General features: G+C 42.2%; 1 protein-coding gene across 5 annotated transcripts in view; it reads right to left on the bottom strand.

The window, feature by feature from the left end:
* The window catches only part of LOC124225029 (Rap GTPase activating protein 1), a 139,607-nt gene that overhangs the window by 61,193 nt on the left and 53,800 nt on the right, over positions 1 to 24,614 (bottom strand). The window contains exon 1 of one of the 5 annotated variants that reach the window (XM_046637421.2): positions 20,749 to 20,780. The exons of 3 other annotated variants lie outside the window; for them this stretch is intronic. In XM_046637421.2, the coding sequence (XP_046493377.1) occupies positions 20,749 to 20,765 (17 nt within the window). In that variant the 5' untranslated portion in view covers positions 20,766 to 20,780. Of the gene's footprint in view, positions 1 to 3,572; positions 4,151 to 20,748; positions 20,781 to 24,614 lie in introns of those variants that run through there. One more of the 5 variants, XM_046637418.2, reaches the window with a different exon arrangement.

A 24,614-nucleotide genomic window follows, 5' to 3' on the forward strand; every position in this document is an offset into this window, starting at 1 on the left:
ATCAATTATTCACATCTACGTTCGTGCCTTGCAACTTGTATGCCGTATGCAATGCAGGATAGCCATGTGTACAATATTCTACGCAGCACTTACTTAAGGCCTGACGTTTGAAAAGAGTAAGGCGAGACCTTGATAAGGTGGCGATATCGACTACCGCAACGAGTAAAACTAAAATGAGAGAGGATATCCGGTGGTGGTGCGGTTTGTCTTTCTCCGCCTGTGGCTACGAGAGCTCCGTCCTTGTTTCACGGAACGAGCACAATTTCCTTCTAAATTCGAATGACGCAATTATTGATTGCCATTCGACAATCGTACGCCACAGATATGTACGAGAAGATCATCGAGATGTGATCGGGAAACCGAATCCTCGTGACGTGATAAATTTATTCTCTATACGTCGGAGTACTATTTATGGATCGATTCAACTTGCATAATTCCAAAGGAATCCTCACCCAGATTTTCACCCGATCACCTCTGGGCTTGCAGTATTTCCTCCGAAAACGACGGGGTTCGTAGTTCGTTGACCCTGTTGCATAAAGCATAACCCTGCGTATAACGAGAGAGCTGTGAATCGTACGTAGGAAGTAGTCAAAGGTTAACGCGGTTCAACCGTTCCTTATACTCGACACTCGTCGTTACATCTGTATCCACAAAACAGGCTCGTTTGTGTACACATATGTATAATACATGCGTGCACCGCACCGCATGCATTTATACGGCTCGTAAAGGAAGCCGAACTTCACGCATACGATATACACAAACGTGAAAAACGATGATTAACCGTCTTATATAGCTTCCTTCATCGAAGAGTCTCGTTGTTAGGCTCCCTCCGAAAAATTCGACACTTGTTCTTCCGGAACTGGCGATGCCTGCGGTAATTTCCTTGCCCAAGTACGACAGAAGCCAGCGGTAAATGGGGTTCGATAACGTTCGAAACAACTACTCGAATTCACGACTGTATTACCTTTTCATAAATCGAAGCTATTGTAATAATTTTCCGTTGTCTTTTGACAGATAAATTATCATTCAGTTCGATAATTTGCACCGTATTCTTCTCACGGCTATTCAATCCTGAAATTCAAATGAGCGGTACTCGTAATGAACGATAGCACTGCTATTTCAGTAACGTGTTACAGAGTCTATTCGAGGAATCGGCAGGCGTGTTGTCAGTCACACATTTGCATATTACTCGGAACCTTATGTTATAACATGGATTGACCAAGTTTAGCGCCTGTTGCAAAGCTACAAAGGCGTAGAATCTTTCATATATATACATATATACATACATGTATATATATATATAATTATACATACGTGTGAAGTGCAAAGTCTGAATGAACGCTCCAGCTGAAACTCTCTGAAAGAAGACGTAGGTACGTGTTGGTTATATCCGATACGTGATATCTGTATCAACGAACCGGACGGCGAGAGCGGGTTTTAGAGTTTGATGAATCCATCGTTGAGACGTGCGTGTGTCGGCGTGCGTGAATGTACGTAAACACATTGCATTACAGAGTTATGTATACCGAGCGAATTAACAAATGAACGAATCACTGTCCAGGTTTTATAATTGAACATCCGGAGTTCTGCGAGTACACACGTTACATACACGAGTCTAATTAAGCTAGGCGCGTATTACAAACCGAGTGAGCTTGTGCAGCGTGAATGAAACCTCCTTCCGCGAATGGTACGTATGTGCGTACCTTACATGTAACACATACGCCAGAGATAATGTTTATACATCGAATAATCACCGGCGCCCAGCGACGATCGAACTTTTCCCTCAACGTCAAACAAACAGTTTTAGGTACACGAGGATGATGAAGTTAGTAATGTTACTGTAACGATGCATGTTTAGGTAAAATCGTTACTCCTCAACTTCAGGAATGTCTAAAATTTATACTCGTATTTCGCAGAGCCAACTCCTTGTACGTCATTCTCTAAATCTCTAAAATTGCGCAATAATGATTATTTTCACCGATGTTTCGTTACGTTAACGTTACTAACTTCAGGCCTTTTGTAGGTACCGAATAAACTCAGGCACACGAGGGGCGTCTAACAGTGATAATCATTAATAACGTAATAATTCCAGGGTGTGTGGCTCGATGTTTCCCTGCGTAAAAGATACCTACTCTGTACACAAACCGAACACATCCGGTCGTGCAATCGTGATTTGTTTTTCACGTTGCATCGGGGCACAAAGCTCTGATTCACGGTTTCGTGAACCGGGGGCCCCGGGGGCTTGGATAAAAATGGAAAAAGCGAAGTCGCCGGAACTGAAACAGCTGCACGCATCGAGATACGAGGGTCGCGAGAATCCGGAACGTTTACTAAATACACGGGGCAAATTTCCTAAACACTTGTTCGATTCTCGCGAGGAAGGCCCCGCGTGCTGTGTCGAACAACTCTGGCCATAAAACCGCCCCCATATAACCTGGCAATTCAAGCGCGAGAAAATCCGTGAACCGCGTGTATTTGGGCCACCGTGATAGCTTATCGTTCTTATAGCTCAAGTTTCGAGACCTTGTAGTCCTTCATTCGCAAACGGCTCGCTTACAATTGCGTTTCGCGCAAAAATTGCGCAACGTCGAGTCCCACGGGTTTTTTTTTTCCACAGCGTCGCGCGATATGTTATTTTAATTTTCTTCGTTTTTGGGTCAGTGAGCGACTGCCGCTGGGGAATACGCGGCTGCTTTACAACGTTAGGTATGTACATTTATACCGGATGTTCTCGAGACGGTTTTGTCATTTGCAATTTATAATTATTATGCTGCAGCAGTCTTATAAAGCCGTGCTGCTGCAGCAGCGATTGGGATGAGATGGACATTTTTTGGCTCATTCGTCATCGCTTCTCCGCTGTCGTTGCTTAGCAGGAATTTTTTATTTATGTCTTTTTTTTTTCACCGCCCATTCGTGTATCTACGATACAAATATGTGGGTGCGTGAAAGTTCACTCTCACCACAACCGGACATTTTGTCTGTACGACTCATCGTGTCGCGTCACTCGGTTCAACGGATAATTACTTAATGTGTACATGTATCGCGCGAATGAAAAGTATTTCTTCAAAAACCGAAAAAAATCTGCAACGAAAATAACGTGACGCAGAATCGGGTGATTTGAAAACTTTTGCAATAACATCGCCGTCGACCGAAATTTCCCATTTTTGTTTTTTTACCCGTATTGAAGTACGAGAAAAATCAACACGTTCACTGGTCTAACACAAACCAAATCTCGTTCACGCCTAATCATACGGTTCTATTGCGCTGCGCTACCACGTCTGCAGCTTGATAATATATTGGACCGTGAGATAAGTCGAGATTAGGGAAATGGGACGGAAAACTTATCTCGTTACATTTGTCCTGACAAATTCTTCGGTATGAGTTATATTCAAGTATATATATATATAATAAGTAATGAAAATTCTCTGCACAGAATTCGTTGAAACACGTATGATCTGTGATGTATGCTATACATATACATGTCATACACAGTATATGTATACACGATTGGTAACGTTATACGAAAAGATGGAAAGAAAATGTGAAAATCGATCGGAGATGATTATATGTACCGTTTTCTGGTGAGAAGAGTGTAGGACTCCTTGGAGGGCGTGCAGAGTTTCATCCTCATTTTGCGCACGCGACCCCCTCGTTTTTTGGCGACACCTCCGTCGAGGACCGGCATTCAGACGTCCAAACCTGACACCGACGTCGAGATGGCGGCGAGAAGAGAAGAGAAGAGAAGAGGAGAGGAGAGGAGACGAGACGAGAGGCCAAGCGAGAAAATCGAAGTTGAAACCTCGTCAAGAATCACTGGTTATTCGATCAACCACCAAATATATTACCCCACGGATCGACGTGCGCTCATACCCGCCACTCTTTCAACTTTTACGCACGAAATGCAGCCGCGATTCGTGAAAGTATAATGTAATATGAACACGAGAATAAACCGCACTTGTTACTCAGCGAATATGTATATGCGTATATTTCGATTGTGAAAAATTACGAAAATTCGTTTTAAAATATTTTCTCTCTCTCTTTCTTTTCAAATCGCATAACCTCACGGCGCGTAAGAAATTTCTTGATAATCGCGTGGACGTGCGCGAGGAACGATTTACGAAAGGCAGACCACGTGACCCTCTCTGCTCGTGCGTTACGCACAGACTGACGGACGAGCCTCGGAGAGGACTCGTAGTGAATGGTGCGTCACGGTGCGTGCCTGTCGACGACGATGTGTCGAGGGTGAGGAGGGGGGTCGACGGCATCCTGTGAGTCGCTCGATGCACGTGTACCGATGCATGTGTAAGAGAATGCGTGTCAAGCTGCTGCTGCATCCCGATCCAGGGTGAAATATGCCGTGCGTGTGTGTTTGTGCGCGAGTCGAGATACGCCGGTGACAAGAGATTCTGTGACGGTGACGTGTTTTGATTGATTCACAATTATCTCTTTATATATTCTCCGACAGGCGATAGCCGCCGCGATCAATCGAGGGAAATTTCAACGATATCTCCGCCGTTTGTAATAACATTAATAATGTTACGATTCGTGTTAGATTTACTGGAAACTGATCATACTCAATAACGAATTTCTTTCGTAGACAACGCGGACAAATAAAAAAAAATAAACGAATAAAAAACCTTTACCGAACAAATGAGTTGATTGTCACTTTCCAGATACTGTATTTATTTATTTCAAAGTGCGTCGATTGAATATCAGGTTAAATATGATTTAGTGAGAAGATATATAGTCAATTTTCATCAATTACCTTTAACAAAATTGTTGAACTCAAAAATGTCGATGGTTTATACAACGAATTAGAGAAATTAGCATTTGTACATCAATAAATTGTGCTGGTAAGAAATATTACATGCAAAATATCATCAAACTTGTCTTTCGCACGAAAAAAAAGACGATGGTTTTATTATATTTTAGATTCAATTGAATTAAAATATTGTTTAAATGAGAGAAGAAAATTATCGCATTGATGATAAGTTTCTATTTTTCTATCACATGAAGTTTTTAAAGCTGGTGGAAAAAAAAAAAAAAAATCACCACCACGATAAAAATCAGTTCTCTATGTGTGTTCAACAAACACGCTTTGTGGTTAAAGTTTGTTTGAATCCGTGCGTGAAAAAGCGCTTTATTAAAATAATAAAAAGGAAATAAAGGAGATTACGGAAGCGTCAAAAGGTGTCCCTGTGTTCGAATTCATCCGCACGGTATTAATCGAGTGCATGACAAATCGGGAAACCTTCGATGCCTTTGGTTAATCACGCGAAAGCGTCGGGACGCACAACGAATCGGGAACTTTCCGTGAAATAAGTCGATATATCGATTTCACCGATAGGAGCTGATTGGTTATAGAGAGGTTCGGTAGAGTAGATGAAAAATCCCCCACCAAACCGAGTCCCGATCGCAATAATTTATGTCTCCTGAATGCGGTTTCGGATCCACGAGGGGCGCTCAGGCTCACTCAGCGTACTCGAAATCCCGACATCTGCGACCGCTCGTAAACTACATCGACACACAATGTGACCTCTTCGCTCTGATTGCCATTCTTTTCGTCATCAGGGAACAAATAGACACGCGGCTGACGATTCCTCCGCATCCTCGCAAAAGTTGCGGTATTATCTCCCCTTGGTCCGATTGCACGCAATTCGAAAATTTCCGGGATTAGCTGACAGATTATTAACGAACGTAAGCATAGAAAAAAGGCAGAAAAAATGAATAAAGCCTGATTATGGAATCGCAATTTTGTCGAGTGGACGCGTTTGATTATAGACGGTCCCTGTTCGAGGTTCTGGATTAAGAATGACCAAAAATAATCGATTTTCGATTACATTGATTATTTTTTTCCGATTAACCGAGTATAATAGATTATTTTTCCTCACGGTAGGTTTTGGTTTTTTTACTCCCATCAAAGATGCGATACAATATCAATTTACGTGATTAAAGTATCAACTATTATCGTTGTCTTACTTACTGTTAGTACCTATTTGATATAACGAATGAGAGACAAATGAATATTTTCAACCTAAAATTGAAAAATATTTTGATGGAAACTATAAATTATCAAAAACCCTTTTCGCCATTAAAACTACATACTGAAATTGACGAAATTTTGGTTTCATATGCACCCTTTCAAAAAAATACGAAACAATGGGTTGATCGATTAATTCCTACCGATTTAATCGAGTCGATTATTTTTAGCTTAGCGGTGATCGCTATAATCTGAATAGCATCACGTATTTATTCTGTGACACAATGTCGCCGAGAATACGACGTCGACATCGTGTGGCCACGAACTTGTGGAATCGGTTTTTTACAGCACGGTACTGCTCAATCGTAAAACATAATTATACAATCGTCATCACTCTTCGCGAGCACGTATAATATACATATACGGCTGTTCCCGTACAGATTATACGGGTGAACATAAAACGGATTACGAAAGATTGTGATCTCATCACTGTCGTGCCACTAAAACATAACACTTCTCGTTTCCGCCGAAGTAAGCGTTTTTTCGTATCTGGATATCACCTCGTCGTTTTGTATAACGGACGAGGGAAAACTTTTGTACAATTCTTGAGATATCGATTATTAACACGCGTTGTTTCATTTATATTCGCGAAATGATAAGAGTTCGGTTTGAAATTTACGATTACATCAGTTGCAGCGTTTCGCGAATTCTGCGCAGATACAGAAGAACCCTTGGTTTTTCTTCACTGTAGATCTGATCTCGAGAAGAGTAACTAAATCTTACATGTCTGACTCGGCATTTTCACTGAATTCCAAAAAGAAAAAAAAAGACGAGAAAAAATGAAAAATGTCCCCGTGTACGGAACACTGCAGGTCGTTGCTGTCCAGAGTCCACTTAATAACGCAGGAGGACGTTAATTGATCGCCGAGCAAGTGAGGTTTAATAGACGACAATTAAAGGACTCGACCGTAAAGGCCTGGCGATACATCGCGAGACCATTAATTTTTTACCTCCCCCTCCTTCTCCGACTATCCTGATAGCGAAGAAGGTTGCATCGCCGAGTCGAGTAATGCGCATCCCAGCGATATTCTTTCCGCGGTATACAAGTACGAGGTTTAAGGTTTACAACACAGGTATACGTGCCGGAGAAACAATAAAGTTTTAATCCACGGTGCAGGTCGATGAGGGACGCGCTGAGGTGGGTAAGGTACAAGGTAGAAACGTATGCACGTATGCTGCACGGATCCCTCGTTCTTCTCGGCTGCGTCCGTCTTTTCACCCCTTCCCTCTCCGCCCCGCTGATCCTCCTCGTTACCCGAGCTTCTCGCTCCGTGCCGTGTTTATAATGGGTTGTGTGTTACCCTTTTCACGTTCGTTCCACAGCCCGACAAGGGTCGAGGGTTCGCACGCGTTCCAAGCAGAGAGAATTTGGACAGGGTAACAATTGAGTAACGGAAGTAAAAATTATTTGCGGAGACAATCCGGACGTGATTTAGAAAAATTTGTAGGTAGCCTGAAAATTAGTCCCAAATTAACATACTCAAACCGAATGAAAACGGTGTTTTACACGGGGTTCTGTAAACGTCATTACATTACATTACATTATTTCGGGAAGATAAACATTGCTTCAGACCCGCGTCAATATATTGAATTTTGAATGAAATTAAGCTGTCTAATTCCCGTTTGTGGTCCGATGGTAAATTTCATTATTAATTCAAGTGCGTCCTCGTAGTTACCCGAGTGAAACGCGGCGTAAAATAATTCTCTGCTGGTTGTCGTCGCGACACCGAACGACCGGACTATAAAGGAGGGTCGGTCAGCGCAATTTAGAACCCGCAGAACGCAATTGAATAAAAAATTCTTCCTCCTCTGAAAGAAGCCCCGCACCTCTCGATGCGGCTCGCATTGTCCGATAGGTGGACGACCATAACGACCGTCCCTTCGTGTCTCTCTTGACAATCCTCGGGTCTAATTCGTTGGGCGATACCTTCCGCACGGCTTTTAGGCATAGGAGCAGAGACATGTCACGTGTAATATCCATGTACATACATACATACGTGCACGCGTGCGAATGGAGGGACGTGTTTTGTGGGCTGTCAATCGGCAGGGACTTTGACCAGGTCGAAAAGGGAGGAGGTGGTAATCCGCAATTCACTTCGAAATTTATATACCCGTTCCGGAGGAGTGCGAGGCAGGAGTCGCAATGCAGCGGGGATGACGGTCGAGGACAGAGGAACACGTGCGTAAAACAGGTATGCCACCTACAGGATGCACGCTTGCACGTCGGGGGCGGATGTTAATCGCCTGCGGGAGAAGCTAATCGAACCGGACTAATCACTCGGGGGATTCCGGGATATTGTCCCTGCGGCTGTACCTTGAATGCGGCTGATTCTTCACCGATTATTTCCGGCCATTTTCGCAATATTATTCCGCACCTATGGTACGTGTCCATACGTATAACGCCTTCAACGGTGTTCCTGATTTCGGACACTATAGCCTATACCTAAAGCCCTTGAATTGTTCAAACCGAAGGTTGACGAAAGTGCGCGGGAACAGAAACAACGACGAAGGAAATATTGCGAGTTAAATTATTGCGGAAAAGCTTAGTTACTGTACGTCTCGAATTTCGTGTACATTGTAGAAAATACCGGTGTTAAAATTGACCAACAGTGGCCGGTGTGGACTATTATGGAACGATTTTTGCGATGAATTCAGAAGTTGAACTTGTTGGATAGAGTTAGATTGACACAAAAAAATATTCTGCGCAAGTCGACGCCGCATTTTTTTTCTTCTTACAGTATACAGGCGAGGTCGCGGTATATAGGTGGTGCCGCGGTGATTCAATTAACGAGTGAAAACAGGTCCGAGCAATGAAGACGTAACAAGCGCTATTCACCGAGAAATTGAACCTTAACAAGCAAGTGAATGCTTATAACGCGAGCTGCGCTTCGTTGCGTTGAATCTGCATCACCGCGATGCGATCGGTGCGGGTAATCGATCCGTGAATGAAAAATACGTATTTGTGATACAATTTCGGGGAAAGCCAAGGATCGTCGTACGCGAGACGACGATTCGATTAACTCGCGAATGCGGCATACGACGTCGCGGCGTTAAGTTCATCGGTCTTTTACCGCTGTAAGTTTGGGCAAACGAAACGCTCTTCTCGGACGTCGACGACGCAGCTGCAGATATTGTGCACAATGGTCATAAACGCGACAGAAATTGACCATAACGAAACGGTACGGTGGAATAAAAATTCGCGGATTGAACGTGACGCTCGACGTCGTCGTAAACCGCGCGACGCTTCGCACGTCTGGTTATATGTACTGCCGATTTGAATTTCGACCGTGTCACCTTATACGTATGAGGTACGTTTTACAACGTTCGCGAAATAACGCCTCGTAATAATAAAATGGAAATCGTGGATGCGATGTTCTGGACCCTTAAACTCGTTCTATCTCTCTCTCTCTCTCTCTCTAGCTCTCTTATTCCGTACCGGCATTAGAATAATTCCAAAAGCGTGACCGAGTGATGGCTGAATGACTGACTCGACGAGTGTGACATGCGTTCAAACGCACCCAATAAAAAGACGAAAACAATAAAAGAGATCGCTCCGTTCTTCTTTCCTAGGAAGGATTGACTAGACGTTTCGCAGCACGCCGTTTCATCCATTGTAACCGTGATAGACGTGACGAATTTTCACGTCACATGTATCACATGTATGGTGGTATAATGTCCCATCGGGTATTCACGAAACACCATGTATATAACACTGACACGTGTCGCAAAGAGAGAGAAAGAGAAAGAGAAATCATCTCACGGACTCAAGGTATGACGCACAAATTTCAAATAACTAAATCTATCCGTGAACAGAGGATTCTATATCCCAATCATTCATCCATGGCTCTAAGTAGACAAATACCGTTCAAATCTGGACAAGTTGTATAGCATGTGTACATACTAAAAAAAAAAAAAAAAAAAAAAAACGTGAGTCACAGAATTGAAAAGTGAACGAAATGATTACAGCAATACAATTCCGAGTTCGTCATTCGGCTCATTATTGTTGAACCGAATATGAGCATGCATGGTCAGTTTTCCGTAAAGCACCGTAACGCGCTGCGTTACTGTATAGGTTTACCTCTCGAAAACTCGTCGTAGCCATGCCTACGGTTATACACACGCTGGGCTCTCGATTGTAGGCCAATACACAATCGAGAGAATTCGGAAAGGGGTCATCGGAGGGTGTGAGCGATAGAAGGAATATAACCGGAGCGGGAAATACGGTGTATGGAAGGGAGGAATTTTTCAACTAGTCGATGCTCAAATGCACGCCATGAACGCCAACGTTGCATTGTACGGGTTCGCCTGAATGCCTCCATTGTCGGCATGCGCACACTGGCGTGCATTATGATATTAATATTGTATCTCCGTGCCCCGATACGACATCCTGCTCTATTCTTTATAGATTATTCGTTACAATTGAATTCATTTTCTAGTGCGAGGCTTAGAGGTATTATGCGTTTACTCTCTTGTATGTACACACACGGTTTACAGTGTATATTATACAGACAACAAACCGACGGCCCGTTTCTCTCTCGTTCAATTCACCTTCCATTCAATTATCACAAACTCAATTATTTACACTCCGTGTGTTTTGTCTACCGGAAAAAAATTGTATTCCTGTGAAAAAGAAACAAACAAACATGTTTTCTTAGTTTACTTTGCTTCATGTATAGTATATACAGTATACAATACCTGTTTCGATCTATTAAAACCAAGAACAAAAAATGAAAAATTACGCGCAGGAGAAATTGGGTACAATTTTTTTTTTTCTCGATAAACATGGAATTATAATTCTTCATTGATCACGAAATAGGAACCATGATTTTTCTGATTGCGTGGGTAAAATACAGCTGAAAGAAATGGAACGGGATGAAAAATAACAGACCGAAAGTACGATCGTGGTTCGAGTATCCGTGGTATAAAAAGTGCGAGTAGCGACAATACAGGAAAAAGAGTACAACGAGAGATTAAGGGTGCGTATGTACAGGAGGAGCGCCCCAAGACTTAGTGAAAACAGAAAGATTTGCGGGGTATTATACGTACGTGCGACAAAGTCTGACAAGTCCGCGGTTAATCCGTACGCATGCCTACTATAGGTGTAAGGTATAAAAGGAATTGCGGTCACTCTCTCCCTCTCAATGTATTTTGCCAAATTCATCCCTCACCCCGTCGTTAAGCAGCGAGTGCGTTGATCTATCTTACAATGCATTGCCGAATCGTAAATCCCCAAAATCCGTGATATCAAAAAAGAAGGAAAGAATAACAATAAAAAAAATCAGCCAGCAATAATAACAGTATACAACGTATACTACTGTACGTATAGGTGTATGTTATGCACAACGCAAAGCGAACTGCAGGGGTGCAAAGAGGGGGATGGACACGGGTTTTCGCGAAGCGGGGACGCGTGCAGTATTATAATCCAAGCGTGTATGTGCGCGCGACCGCGTGTGTGTGTGTTTTACACACGTCGCCGCAGGGGTGTCGTAATCCGAAATATTATCTCACCCGACAGCGTATTAAATAATATCTGAACCGGTTTCGTTCAGCGTCGGTGTCCCGCGTCGTTGAATATGCAGCGTGGCTTTGGAAAAAGGATTGAAAACAGCGAGAGTCGGGTTTATTGCCTTATCTTGAAAACGGTGATTGAGGTACTTGTTGCTGTTTTTTTTCTTCTTTGAAGGATGCGACCCGTGCCGAGCGAGGAAACCCGTAACACGTATGCAATATGTATAAGTATGTACACGTGATTAGTCAGACGTGAACGACTATTGTATACGAGTCTTTGACGTGAGACAAAAATTTACAATTTTCATCGAATACTAATTTTGCATAATTCTAAAAGACTGTAATTATTCTCACAAAACGGATGAGCGAATTGCTTTATATATATGCCTAAAATTCCTGCTTACATATAAACGCAAGGATTTAAAATAAATCAGTCCACTAACTGAAAGAAATAAATAATAATAAACAAATATCGTAAAACAGTTAGTGCGAATGAAAACAATTTCTCGACGTTATTTCTTCAACTTCTGGTTTTTTTTAATCGATGGAAACGGCTCGTGTGCCACACTGGAATGAAAAAATGATTGAGTACGGACAGCTGTTTAACATATACAATAAGCGTTGACAACGTCACGGATAAAGATGTCGCGTTACATGATTCGAGGGATCCGATACGTCTACTGATCACCACAATAGTTTTCTGGTTTTTTCTTGATTTTCCGCTTTATTTGAATAATCCCTGCAACTTGTATTCACATAGAGTGACGTTCGGTTGCTCCCTGCAGTGATTTACCTCATATATGCGGTCATGCAAACACTCCGGTCCGAGCGCACAATAGATTCTCTAATATTCCGTCCGGCTGCACTCGATAGAACGGTCCCGCTGCGATCTCCCCTCCTTTCCCGATAAAGAATGTATGTAAAAATTTAGAAATAATAAAAAAGAAAGAAGGCAAAATTTCCCCGCCAAACCACGTTGATTCAGGGAAAGTTACAGTGGTTTCGAGAAGGAAAATTGTGACGCAAATTGCGGTCAGAGGACGCGGTGCTAATTTTTATAATTTTCTTTATTTTTCTTCCACATTTGTCCCGCATCCTTCGGAAATCAAACGCTTGGCATGACAAAAACCGCGATTTATGATTTCGCAATATAAGTAGTTGGTTGAAAAAGTTTTTTTTCAGAATTCGATCGACGATTGTGAATCCCACAATCAGCGAATCGTCTCTTGAATCGAATTATATCTCGTGTGTAAGATAAATACGCACGGAGACTGTAAGACAGGAACTTGCCGTTCCGCAGTACAGACAAAGATACGGACATTAGTGCAGTTGAAGTGTGATTCCGTATGTGATTACACGTATACCTTCGGGGTTAAACTGGAGGTGCTGACCGGAAGCGGAAGTCTTTTACCGGCTGTCCGGAGGGTCCGAAAATTTTCTTCCGACGTACGAGGTATAAAAAAAAAAAAAAAGAGAAGAAGAAATGTCACGGTCATTGTTCAATCCTGCACCCCAAAAGACATGCTCGAGGAGTTACCTGTCCGGCTTCACACTCGGATTCCTTGTACATCCTCCGTAACCTGCGTCTCGTTGTCCCTCCTCGTTCATTCACTCGAAAGCCGGTTTCTCACACACATACGTATACGTAGGTACTCTAAACCGATTGTCATCGCGCCGCGATCCGGCCTAGTAAAATTTCAGCATATATACGGTAATAATTACACGTTGATAATCGGAAACCGCCCCGCAAAGTTTTATAGATCCTAATCGCTTGGAGCGATCGCCGGTTCGACGTCGGATTTAAAATCAAGGCGAGTAGAAAAAGGCCCTCGCGGTTGGGTCGCTAGTCGAGTAGCGTAGAAATGCGCCAAAGATCATCTCCAACTCTAGGGCTCTCTCTGGCGTATCCGATCGTAGATCACGAGCGTTGGAGGGCGTGGATTTTCTTTCGGTATCCATGCGTGCCGGACTGCCGTGCGTCAAGACATACATCAGACGGAGAAAGAATCGTTTAAAAAATGAGAATCGCACGAAGATGGGAGAATTATATTCGCAAGCGGCAAGTCTCACGAGTTCGTGGTCGGAAGGTGAGGACATATTGCGCGATATTCTTCTTCGAGATCCATTATTCATCCGAATCCCAAAGCGTAAAACTCTTCGACCCGTTCGAATTATACATACCAACACACGCATACGCACACGAGGAGATGAAAGAGTTCTCAACGAATTTCGCCACCGAGAGAGATGAGGATTACACTTGTGGTCTCTAGACGATGATGCGCTTTGGCGATCCAGAGCGCAGGATGTGCGCCGGAAAGAAAGGTTTGACAAGTTTCAAGGAACATTTAGATGTCATATTCTTCACAACGTGGGCGGTGCTGGAGGGTAAGCGTATTTTACACAAAGGGATTACGTTACCGGCACTTGATATGCAAAAACTATTCTTCTTTTCACCGGTGATGCGGTAGCGACTAAGCACCGAAACACCAAAGTAGCAGCAGCCGTCGCTCCGGCTATTCACACCTATGGGAATTCTACATATATAGTGTACCCATATACGCACGCACGTGGGCACAACGTATAACGCTGTACGTTGTTTTCTCTGCCGGCCGTAACGAAACCGAAAAATACGTTCTAGATAGATCTAGATAGAGGAACGCGATAAGAAAGGTGGACCACGTACACACGCTCACGAAATAACACAATGACCTCATTCGGTATTCACCTATTTAGGCAAATAGCCACATATATATGCGTTGAAAGCCGTCTCGGATACGTGCCAACTGCTGGTTAACCGAATGCGAGATTTTAATTCAGGTGGCAATGGTTCCTAATAACAGTCAAACGGTTGCAGGATATAACTTGTTATTTTTCAACAATCTTAGCCCTGGCAGACAAGAATTCCGATAATTTTTTCTCCCTTTTTTCTATCGATGTTCCCGATATATCTCCGATCAGTTTCAGTATACGGTAGAACTCTATAAAAATATTCTCGTACCGTTTCGGTTGTAAAACTTGAAGGTAGGTATTTGAAATCGTCCGTTCGACGGTACGCGAAACGTAATAAAATGTCTCGTAAAGTATCAATTTTGCGGCAGGTATTTCTTGATCGGATAGGTATTTGAAAATTAATTTTCCCCCGAATGTTTCACGTTATAAAATAATCGTTAAAAATTTCACATCGTCAATTTCACCCGTACCGATTTAATTCCAGGCAAAGAAGCGGGATTCTTTGGGTATATCCGGCTCGAGTTCCGGTGCAACACCTAGAAGGCGGGGACGAAGGGCGACCCCCTCAGCTGACAGGTTGTGGGGTGGCATTATCTTTTCACAGTATGTAGGTAGGTACAGGGAAGCATTGGATTGAACCAACAAGTGTAGCAGCCGATTCTTCGAGGCGGAATGCGGTCCTTCGAAAAATGGGGGAAGCGCTCTGAAGGGAGCCGACGATCAAAACGTGAAGAAAAGAATGAGGCGGGGATGAAAATGTCGTTAAGCTCGTGTAATAACGGGCTTTTTCGTATTGTATACCTGTATACGGCCAGATTGAACGAACGGAGAATGAATAAAAAGAATAACAACAAGAAGAAGAGAAATAAAAAGAAACAAACAATAACCATTAAAGAGATATAACGAATGTCTTCTTCCTGTGTACGCTATTTGTATGTATGTATAATAAATACCTGCTTAAGCTGCATTCAGTCTTCAGGTATAATTCAGGATTCACATTTCTCTCTATCGATCGCGATATAATTTGATACAATATTATAAATTTTCAACGAAATTTTGCGTCAACGTCAATAAAGGGGGATTTTTATTTAATATCTCTGGATGAAATTCTTTCCGTCTTCTGACATTTGATTTTTTTTTTTTCTTTTTACCTAAAATTCTAAACACGATGAAAATATTTACCTAATGATAAGCGTTTATAAAAAACTGGTTTTCTACGTTGCTCCGATCAGACGATTTCCTAATTCAGCCTACTTCGGTCGGTATTTAACCGATAAAAGAGAAAAGAAAATCCATTCAACACTCGATTTAATACACACCTACTTCAGTCGTCGTACAGTGAATGATATTCCCATAAAAATAGTGTCGCGCGGATTAGGCGCAATGAATCTGTCCCAAAACAGGGTCCAAAACGAGAGTTGATCGCGAATAGTTTAGCTCGGTACGGTTGTGGCTGCATTTCGTCATCAACCATTATCATTTCGTTACTGTTTTCTAATTTTTTTCTTCCAACTTGTTAAAGGGTTCACCCTCCGTCAGAGGCGCGTTAATGACTAGTCGTTTCCACGGAGGGAAAGAAGACCGCCGTCCCAGCGTGGCTTGTAAATAATTAGTCGACGTGCGACGAAGATTTCAACGCTCCGGCTCCGCAGCAATTGCGTTTCGTACCCGCTCCTCCTCTCCTTTGTAATTATATCCCTTAACGTGCGCGACTGTCTCCGGCACGGTTCGATGCCGTCGTATTTCCGGCCTCGTATCCTCGTATATAACGCGACGTCGGCCATCGAATTGACCGAACGTTCGCCGAGCCGCCTTCGCAGCTTTCGAAATACGAAAGACACGGTACGTGTACCAAGGTTTGACATTTTTATGGCGAACACGTTTGATGTACAGGAGTGGGACTGGCTCACACCACGCCGGCATTTATAAACCGGGCGCAATTCGGCCTGAACAACAATCAACGGTGCAAAAGAAATTCGTCGAGGGATTGCAGGACTTGGTTATAACTGCAGCAGGTATACACCTAATACTTTAACTTTTTTTCGCCTTATCGACACACGCGTATTCGTACAAAAACGAACGAGTCAAAAGTTGTGCAGGATTGAAAATTTCCTAAACGTATAACCGAATATACGTATCGTTATATTATTATACTATTCGACAACAGAATATATTCTACCTGGATAATAGGTATACGAACCGTGTACGAACAACGTTGAGCCATAATCCGCAGCCTGTAATAAACTATATAAACATACTGTAAATACCGCATGCGGTAAGCTTGTCGGTTCTGAGTGGTTCTGAATTATTGAGAGTCTGGTAAGCTGCCGCGCATCAACTCAACTCCGACGTGGAAACAAGGCTTGTGCACATCGACTTAAGCTCATTTAACAATAAAAAAAAGAACGAACCACAAAACGTCTCGGAGGCTTTCGATAACATGTGCAAAAATTTTTATTTACGTTTTGCAGCAATTTATCTGTTCCAAGGAAATCAGAGGATCAACGATTGTTACATAAATACGTTATACTTTGACAATTTTTGGGCTTCGATCCTGCGCATCGGTGAAAGGAGCACGAGCTTTTGTATCGTCTAGCGGTATCGCGTACTTCTTGCCGTGGCTCAAGGAAGTCTCGTATCCTTCTAATACCACCTCCGCAATTCAAGTCGTGGCACGGGAGGAATTCCACACACGTCAAGCGCACACTTCGCAGATATATACCTACGACGCAGAAGTGTGTGCGAAGCTGAGCTTTGGATACGTCAGGTACAGACGACAAGTGGAAAAATCGGGGTGTACGGAGAGGAAGCGATTCCACTTGAATTCACAACCCCGGAATTATATAATTCTCGTTGGTACTATGTGATTTTATTGACGAGTGGAAGAACGTGGGTCGAGTGTCCGACGACGAAGAATATACGTAAAAGAAAAAACGGGTGAAAAAGAAGATAAAGAAATAATAATAATAATAATAATAATAATAATAATAACAATAATAATAATAATAATAATAATAATCATGACGATGATGATAATCGAGGAAAGAAAAATGAAAAATGAATCGATGACGCGCGTGGGTTTCAAGATTTTCGCCGCTGGATTTTGAGCTGAAAATATTTGGCGTGTGAAATGTAATTACACTAATGGCACGTTGACGTCAGAAACTCCGAGTGGCTCCTACGCATAATTAGAGACTCTGTGTGTGTAAGTATACAGATTTTACCGCGAGTTGAATAATATCGAGAAGACCAGTAATTTAGATTCGATCGTGATTTGAAAGAAAGTCGAGAACTTTGTTTGTGCCCGGCGGGATATATACTCGAGAAACTTGGGAATTGAGAAACTGGGGTTAACGACGATGATCGATTAAAGGCTCGATTCGATAACAAAAAGGGCGTCGTACCCACGCGGATTCAATTGGATGCGATAATGCAAGGGAATATAGGGAAAGCTGAAAAGAGTAATTAAACGAGGGGATCAAGATAAAGTCAATTAATCAAAAATCGTGCGGAGTGAAGTTATTTATGGCGTGCAGGTCAAACACAAAGCGCAGGGGTCGTTCTCGGCCAAAAGCGGCACCGCGCAGTTTGTACAACGTATACATAATACAGTTTTACGTGTATAACTTGCCCACCGCATACATCTATACCTTGTATTACACACCCACCTATACCTACTACTCGGTTATGAAACATTAATTATCAAATAAATCCACAGCTGCAGCAAGCATGCGCGAGTTCGAACATCCAAGTATATAAATATAAACACATATATATACATACACACACACACATATATATATATATATATATAGTAATCACCCCGACGGCCCAGCGATACGTAATTAATTGCCTCTCGCGGGTAAATATTACACGTCACGTGGATTATATCGTGTAAAGTATCTCAGGTGGAAAAAGAAGGAAAAAAAATGTATAATGCCAGGAAGGGTTAGTACGAGAGGAATACACGCGTGTATATCACGACCGAACAAACGAACTTCGTAGCGTTGAAATACACGCCCAGGGACTATATTTTCTCCTATCCTAGACGAGAGTCCGATTCTAATCGTCGACAGTCGTAAAAATTATAGGTACCGTGGTAAACGAACAAACGTTTCTTCAGCATTTTCATCCTCAATTGAAGCTACGCGATTAGGTTTGGATATACGTAGGGGATTTCGCTATTTCCTGCACGTTTTCATCGGCATGCAATCCGGTATTACAACGGCGAACAAATGTGCGGTTTTGGTACCGGGAGATTTTGGTCAGCGGGCCGGCGGCGCGGCGTTGCGTGAAAATCACAAGCTGCGAGTAAAGCTTTTAATTCCCCCGGAAATGGCCCGAAGGGCGTTGTTTAATTATCGAAATCAGGCAATTTCCATTCCCCGTAGGTTGCAGAGGATCGTATCGAAGGGTGACGCGAGCTTCAAAATTCCTCGTCGTATATACGTACATGCATTGCGAATATCGTATGCAGGGCAGATATAACAAGGTGAACTCGAGAAACGACGACGTAACGAACAAAGGCACGCGCATCACGAACAGACTTCTTCCTCGAAGTTAGAAACGCGACGACGATTTGTATCCGCAAGGCATGTATAGTCGAAGCGGTACCGAAGAGGAGGGAAATTTGAAATATGAAGCAGCGACGTCGGCGCCCCGCAAAGTCTTGAGATTTATCTCGAGCCGTTTGTTAACAATCTCGACCTGTTCCTTGTTCCCGGTTCTTCCTGCGCTTATCCTCCGCGATAGGTAAAAAGAAGAAAATGTAGATTCGAACGACTTCACGCGCCTTGTAAGTATTTGAAAAAACGTACTGGGAAAAAGTGAGAAAAAGAAAAAGAAAAAAACAGAAAAGGAGAGAAGAGAGAATAAGAAGAATTTCCATCCCTGCTGCTCAACTTCCCTCGCGCACTGATGTAACCGTTTTTTGTAACGCGATAAGGAATCGTAACTTTTTCACGTGAAACAGAGTTTCATTCATTGCAGCAGTTTGCTGCTGCTGCTGCTGCTGTAGCTGCTTGCAATATGGCTCGTATGCTCCAGAGACCCGCCTCTTCTCATCCTGTCAGATGAGCTTGTATTTGTGTCTCTGTTTGTCCGTAAGTTAGCGAGGCGTCGCGACGGTGCCACCTACTCGCGACAGAATCCCGTCTTTTATTATACGCTTGGCGATTTCGTAAAATAGAAGCAGTAAAACCTACGGTGTTCAACAGGGAGAATATCAACAATACACAATGCGCCAGTCAAGTTACCTTTTCGTATTAGTCTCACCTTACGAAGACGCGGATTGTTTTCGCCCGCGACGGTTTCACTGCAACTTTGTTCCCCGCATAACAGTCCGAAAGTCCGAGCATTTTACGGGGAGTCTATTCTTTTCGCAGTTGATTGTAACAAACGTAACGTACAATTTTAGCTGAAGGTAACCATGATGTAAGGAATAAATAAAGTGTGTCAAAACTGAAGACTGATTTTCGCTCGGTTTGCGCGTATCCAAGATTACGTCAAAGAAATCGCGTAATTGGTTACTTATACATTTCCGTACACTCCGTTTGCTGAAATAATAACGTAAATACTAAAGAACAAAATATATCAAGTCTACATGACGTCACCTTGGATATGTTTTCTGATGGGTTCAACTAAAGCGTACGCGCATTGTTTAACTTTATCTCCTCACATCATGGGCGCAACGAAACTATTCGTCAGAAAATCGAGGATAAAGAAAATCCTTCAGAGCTGTCTATTTTGAACGGAGGATTCGAGATACAAGGATTGAATGCTGCAATAGGCTGATAAAAAGGTGAACGTCGAAAGTTATCGGACGGAGTCTGTATTCGAGTCTAATAGAAACGGTGAATTCTTCGGAAAAGTTAGAACTACGGATCTTCCTCTTTACTCTCCCTGTTTACGTCAAACCCGTACGTATGCATACGTCGCTTTACAAGACGTTCGTACGTGTCAGGAATTTGATTTCTGTACACACATCCTTTTCTATTCTATTCTTCAAGAATCACCGCGTACATATGCGTAATGTGTGGATTCCATAATGCGGGTATACGTGAACACATACAAGTGATCCTTAAGTCGCTGAACTCAAATCGTGAGAGGCATAGCACGTATCCGTGCATAAAATTTTCGTAGATTCGAGAGATGAGCTCGAATCTTTTTACCGCAGACGTACAATATTCCTTTTAACGCCGGGATGAGTACGAACAAAAGAACGTCTATTCCGCCGATCGGTCGATATAATAAATTGATATGTCGGAATAAATATTTTCCTGTTTTAATTTTAGTTTTTTTTTTATTTATTTTTTTTTTTTCAATGTATATTTCGTTTCTCACGGACTACCCGAAGTGAAATGCCAGCGGTAAAAGAGAGTTTCGTTGTGATTACGACAGACGGACGGATGGTGAAGTCACAATCTTCAACATAGACACGACGATATAATAAGTATGTGTAAAGTACGTACCAATTTATTCGTGGCATTGCGAACAGAGGAGCGATTGTAATACTTGTGAACTGCGCGGTTGATCAGTAAATTTCTTGTCGAAATTTCACTCGCAAATATAGAAAGTATATAAGTACAATATACATGTAATTTTCATTTGCTCTCACTGTATAAACCACACGATTGTAAAAAGTGTGAAATTTTAACGCGTAACAAATCGATAGTTTAATTTATCGAGCGATACGATAGTATTAGCAGTTTAATTTTCATAACTTGTCGCTTATATTGTAGCTCGATGTCAAAAACAAAACGACGATCAGAGAGAAATATTATAATATCTGGTAAACCGGAGTACGTACATATGCGTGCCTTTAACACCTTGTACAAAGAAAAAGAAGGTGGTCTTGCTCAACGTCTCAACAAATACTTGCCCCTGCCCCTCCCCCCTCTCCTTCCCGACTTTCAGACATCAAATTCAGCTGTAACAATATTATTTTTCAATGAACCGCCCCCCCCCCCCCCCCCCCTCTTCCATCCCTTCCCTTTCAGTCTGTCCGCAGTGCACAGGCCATAACCATTTCTGCCATCTTAACCTGAATTTATGCCTCGCAACGCTCGCGAATTCTTATACGAATTGGAGCTAATAAAAACGGAGTTACGAGAAGCGTACAAAATTCGCTATCCCTTCCGACTACAAAGGTGTCTGAAGAAGGAACACTACAGAAAAAAAACATAAAAAAAAAAAGGAACCTCCGCCCTCAAACTTGTGGCAAGCATGTAGGAGAATATTGTTTATTAATACAGATTTGTGTGGGTAGGTAGGTATATAATGTGCACGAAACTCGGCGTTAAACTCGAAGAGATTACAGTTACGAACTATTTGCAAGAGAAAACTTGTCTAATTCCTGTACATAGTTTGAGATTGAACCAGATTGAAAACAGACTGTGAAAATTAAAGATATAATCGTTGCGTAATCGACGTACGAAAAAAAATTGATATATTCGCAGGTCTGTAATGCATTTGGCAAAAGGACGTATATTTAACAGTTACAACGTCACGTATTTATAACTGGAGAGTTAAGAAAACGAGATTGCGTTGCGTGTTTGAGATCCATGCGATTATTGCGCATACCTGTGCATACGTCAAGGCTGAGAATAAGTTTGAGAACCGAATTACAATATACATTGCGTAAGTACATCACCAAGACGTGCGGATACGTGGCGAAGTAACAGAGCGGATTGGTCCAAACGAACGCGCAATGCTTCCGCTCCATATCCACCGCCTGATATACATGTTACTTTTTTCTTTTCAATTTCATCTTTTCTCTTTCTTTATTTTCACTAACGTAGCGTATAGACTCCCCTAAGAGTGGCCAAGACACGTTACGACAAACCGTTCGTCTGTAAAACGCAGGTGAAATACACAACATATATATATATATATATATATATATACCGATATACATACCGATACACAGGTATACAATATGCGTATATAATATGAATGATATTACAGTGCGTGCGCGAAAGGCGCGTTGCCTCTTCTCATTGTCGTCGTCAGTCAGTCAGTCGTTGTTACGGCATAGGAGGGAAAATTTTATCAGGCGTACACTCACGCGATCCTTATAACGCATCAACCCGAACGCATTTAAAACCCACGGGTAAAGTTTACAACATACGTAAGTCGTTGAGGGCTGTTAGAATAGACCCTGTTGTATTTATAGGAAGTTATACCGTGCAGGCAATGAGTCAGCGAGAATTAAGGCGTCAGCGTCGTCGTCGTTGTCATCGTCGGCATGACGTAATTGCAGTGCGCTTTGGCCCTTTAGTTTTTTCCAATCAATTAAGTGCTGGTCAATAGTCAAAAGGCATCTTAAACAAATGAAATGTACGATAATAATTTTTTCTTTTTATTTTTGGTAATCTGTGGATTTTTGTTTTATCGTTTAAACAATTTACGTTTCACAATTCGTTTCCCATAACGCTGCCTGCGTGGCAGAAAAATGAAAAAGACAGTCTTGCATAATTTTTTTTTTCCTACACGATAAAGACGAGAAAAGTAAATTAGAAGGGAGTAGGAAGGAAAGAGAAATTACCATATTTCATATAAATATAAGGCAATCGCGGAAGAGGAAGGGTAAGGAAAAAAAATTGCTCACTTACACCCATAACATGTATATGAAGAGAAAGCCAAGCACTAATTTGACATTTAATTGTCTTGGCGACAAATTGCATGAGGATTGGAACACTTTCATTGGCTTGGATATCGTTATGTTTACCTTGGCAAGTGTCTCATACTGATTATACCGCTGCTGCTGCTGGATAATGTGATAATACCCGTGTCATGAGTAAACAACGAGGATGTACAAATAACACGAGGATATAACGACAGGGTTGCGAGGCAACGGTTGGAGATGGTAATAAACGGGCGAATGATCGAGCAGATTGCAGGGCTTCAACTGATGCAGTGCATCATATCTATCTATACGTATACATCATTTTGCATCTCGGTAATGTTTCCTTCCCCTTTGATACAGAAGCTGATGCATTTCACCTCTCTGATAGGAATTACATAATGTATACAGTACGGCAGCACCTTATACCTCCAGCTTTCGTGAAAATATACTCCCACGCACGCTTTGCGTACTCAACTGTATTATTCACTGAGCAGGCAGCTCCGTTCCGTAAAATCAATAGTTTGGATGTTGCGTTAATTAATTCGCAGAATTGCAGGATGAGCCTTGAGTTTCTTTTAGGAAACTCCAATTTTCACACAACGTTCACTCAAATGCTTTCAAACGCAATATTGACAGATATACCTAAGACGTAAAATAATTACTTACTAAATTCACTTACGAGACAATTTTCGTGGAAAAATAATTACAGAAACTGACGACGAGTGTAAGCGATGAACAAAGATGGCTGGCAAATTTGATGATAATGGTAAAGAATCCAATACAAGCCATAGTGTAATTCTAGAATTCAGTCGCCAAGAGCTGAGACAGATTCGACGGAAAGAAATTTCACGTTCTTAACCGTCTTGAAACCCGAAGAGCAGCATGATACATCGTACAGCGAAAAGAGTAACGAATATCTTTTACAAGTATAATCAATAAGTATGCTGCACGTTCAGATTACACGGTATCGAGGACGATAGTATTAGCCAAGAATTAGCAGAGGGCATTTATTACCGATAGATTACTGGCTTAATTATCGTCAGAAGTTTGAAGAATGAAAAACAACAAAGCAAAGCAAAAATAACAAGCCGGAAAAACAGTTTTTCCGCGATACTCTTACCGTCGACATGAAAAGGGAGGAGTCTGTCGAATCTCTGCAATAAATCTTGCTGTTTATATATCCAGTGAAAATTACGGTTGGTTTCGCAACTCGCTAATTAACTGCAAGTTCGTCGGTGAAAATAATAAGGCGCGTTGTTCATCCGGTGTTCTTGGATGGTGCGGAAGCTCCTCGCCGATTATATACATGCCCATACCCGATATAAATAAATATATATCTATCCGCGTCAATGAATAATTCCGCATCATTGGATATACACGTACGCGGCTACGTTTCTCACAATCGTGTCCAAGTCGTATCAGCAGAAGCAATTGCTCGTTTAACCCGCGTGACAGTCAGGGCGAAGTCAATGATTAAGCAAGTAGCTGCTTAGCATGTTTGCTAAGTACTGCATCGAGGCCCTCGGCATGCGCATACATTAAATCGTCGAGAGGTGGCTGCGGGCTGAAAATGCGCGGCGACTGATCGGAAGAAAAAGGAGAAAATTGAGAGGGTTGGGGGATGTGCCGCGGGATTACAGGCATCGGACGGAGAAAAAGTAAAGAAAAAGAAAAAAAAAAAAAAAATTGAAGGGGTAGAAATGAAACTTG

The sequence above is a fragment of the Neodiprion pinetum genome, chromosome 1 (assembly GCF_021155775.2).
Source record: "Neodiprion pinetum isolate iyNeoPine1 chromosome 1, iyNeoPine1.2, whole genome shotgun sequence".
Classification (NCBI taxonomy): Eukaryota; Metazoa; Arthropoda; class Insecta; order Hymenoptera; family Diprionidae; genus Neodiprion; species Neodiprion pinetum.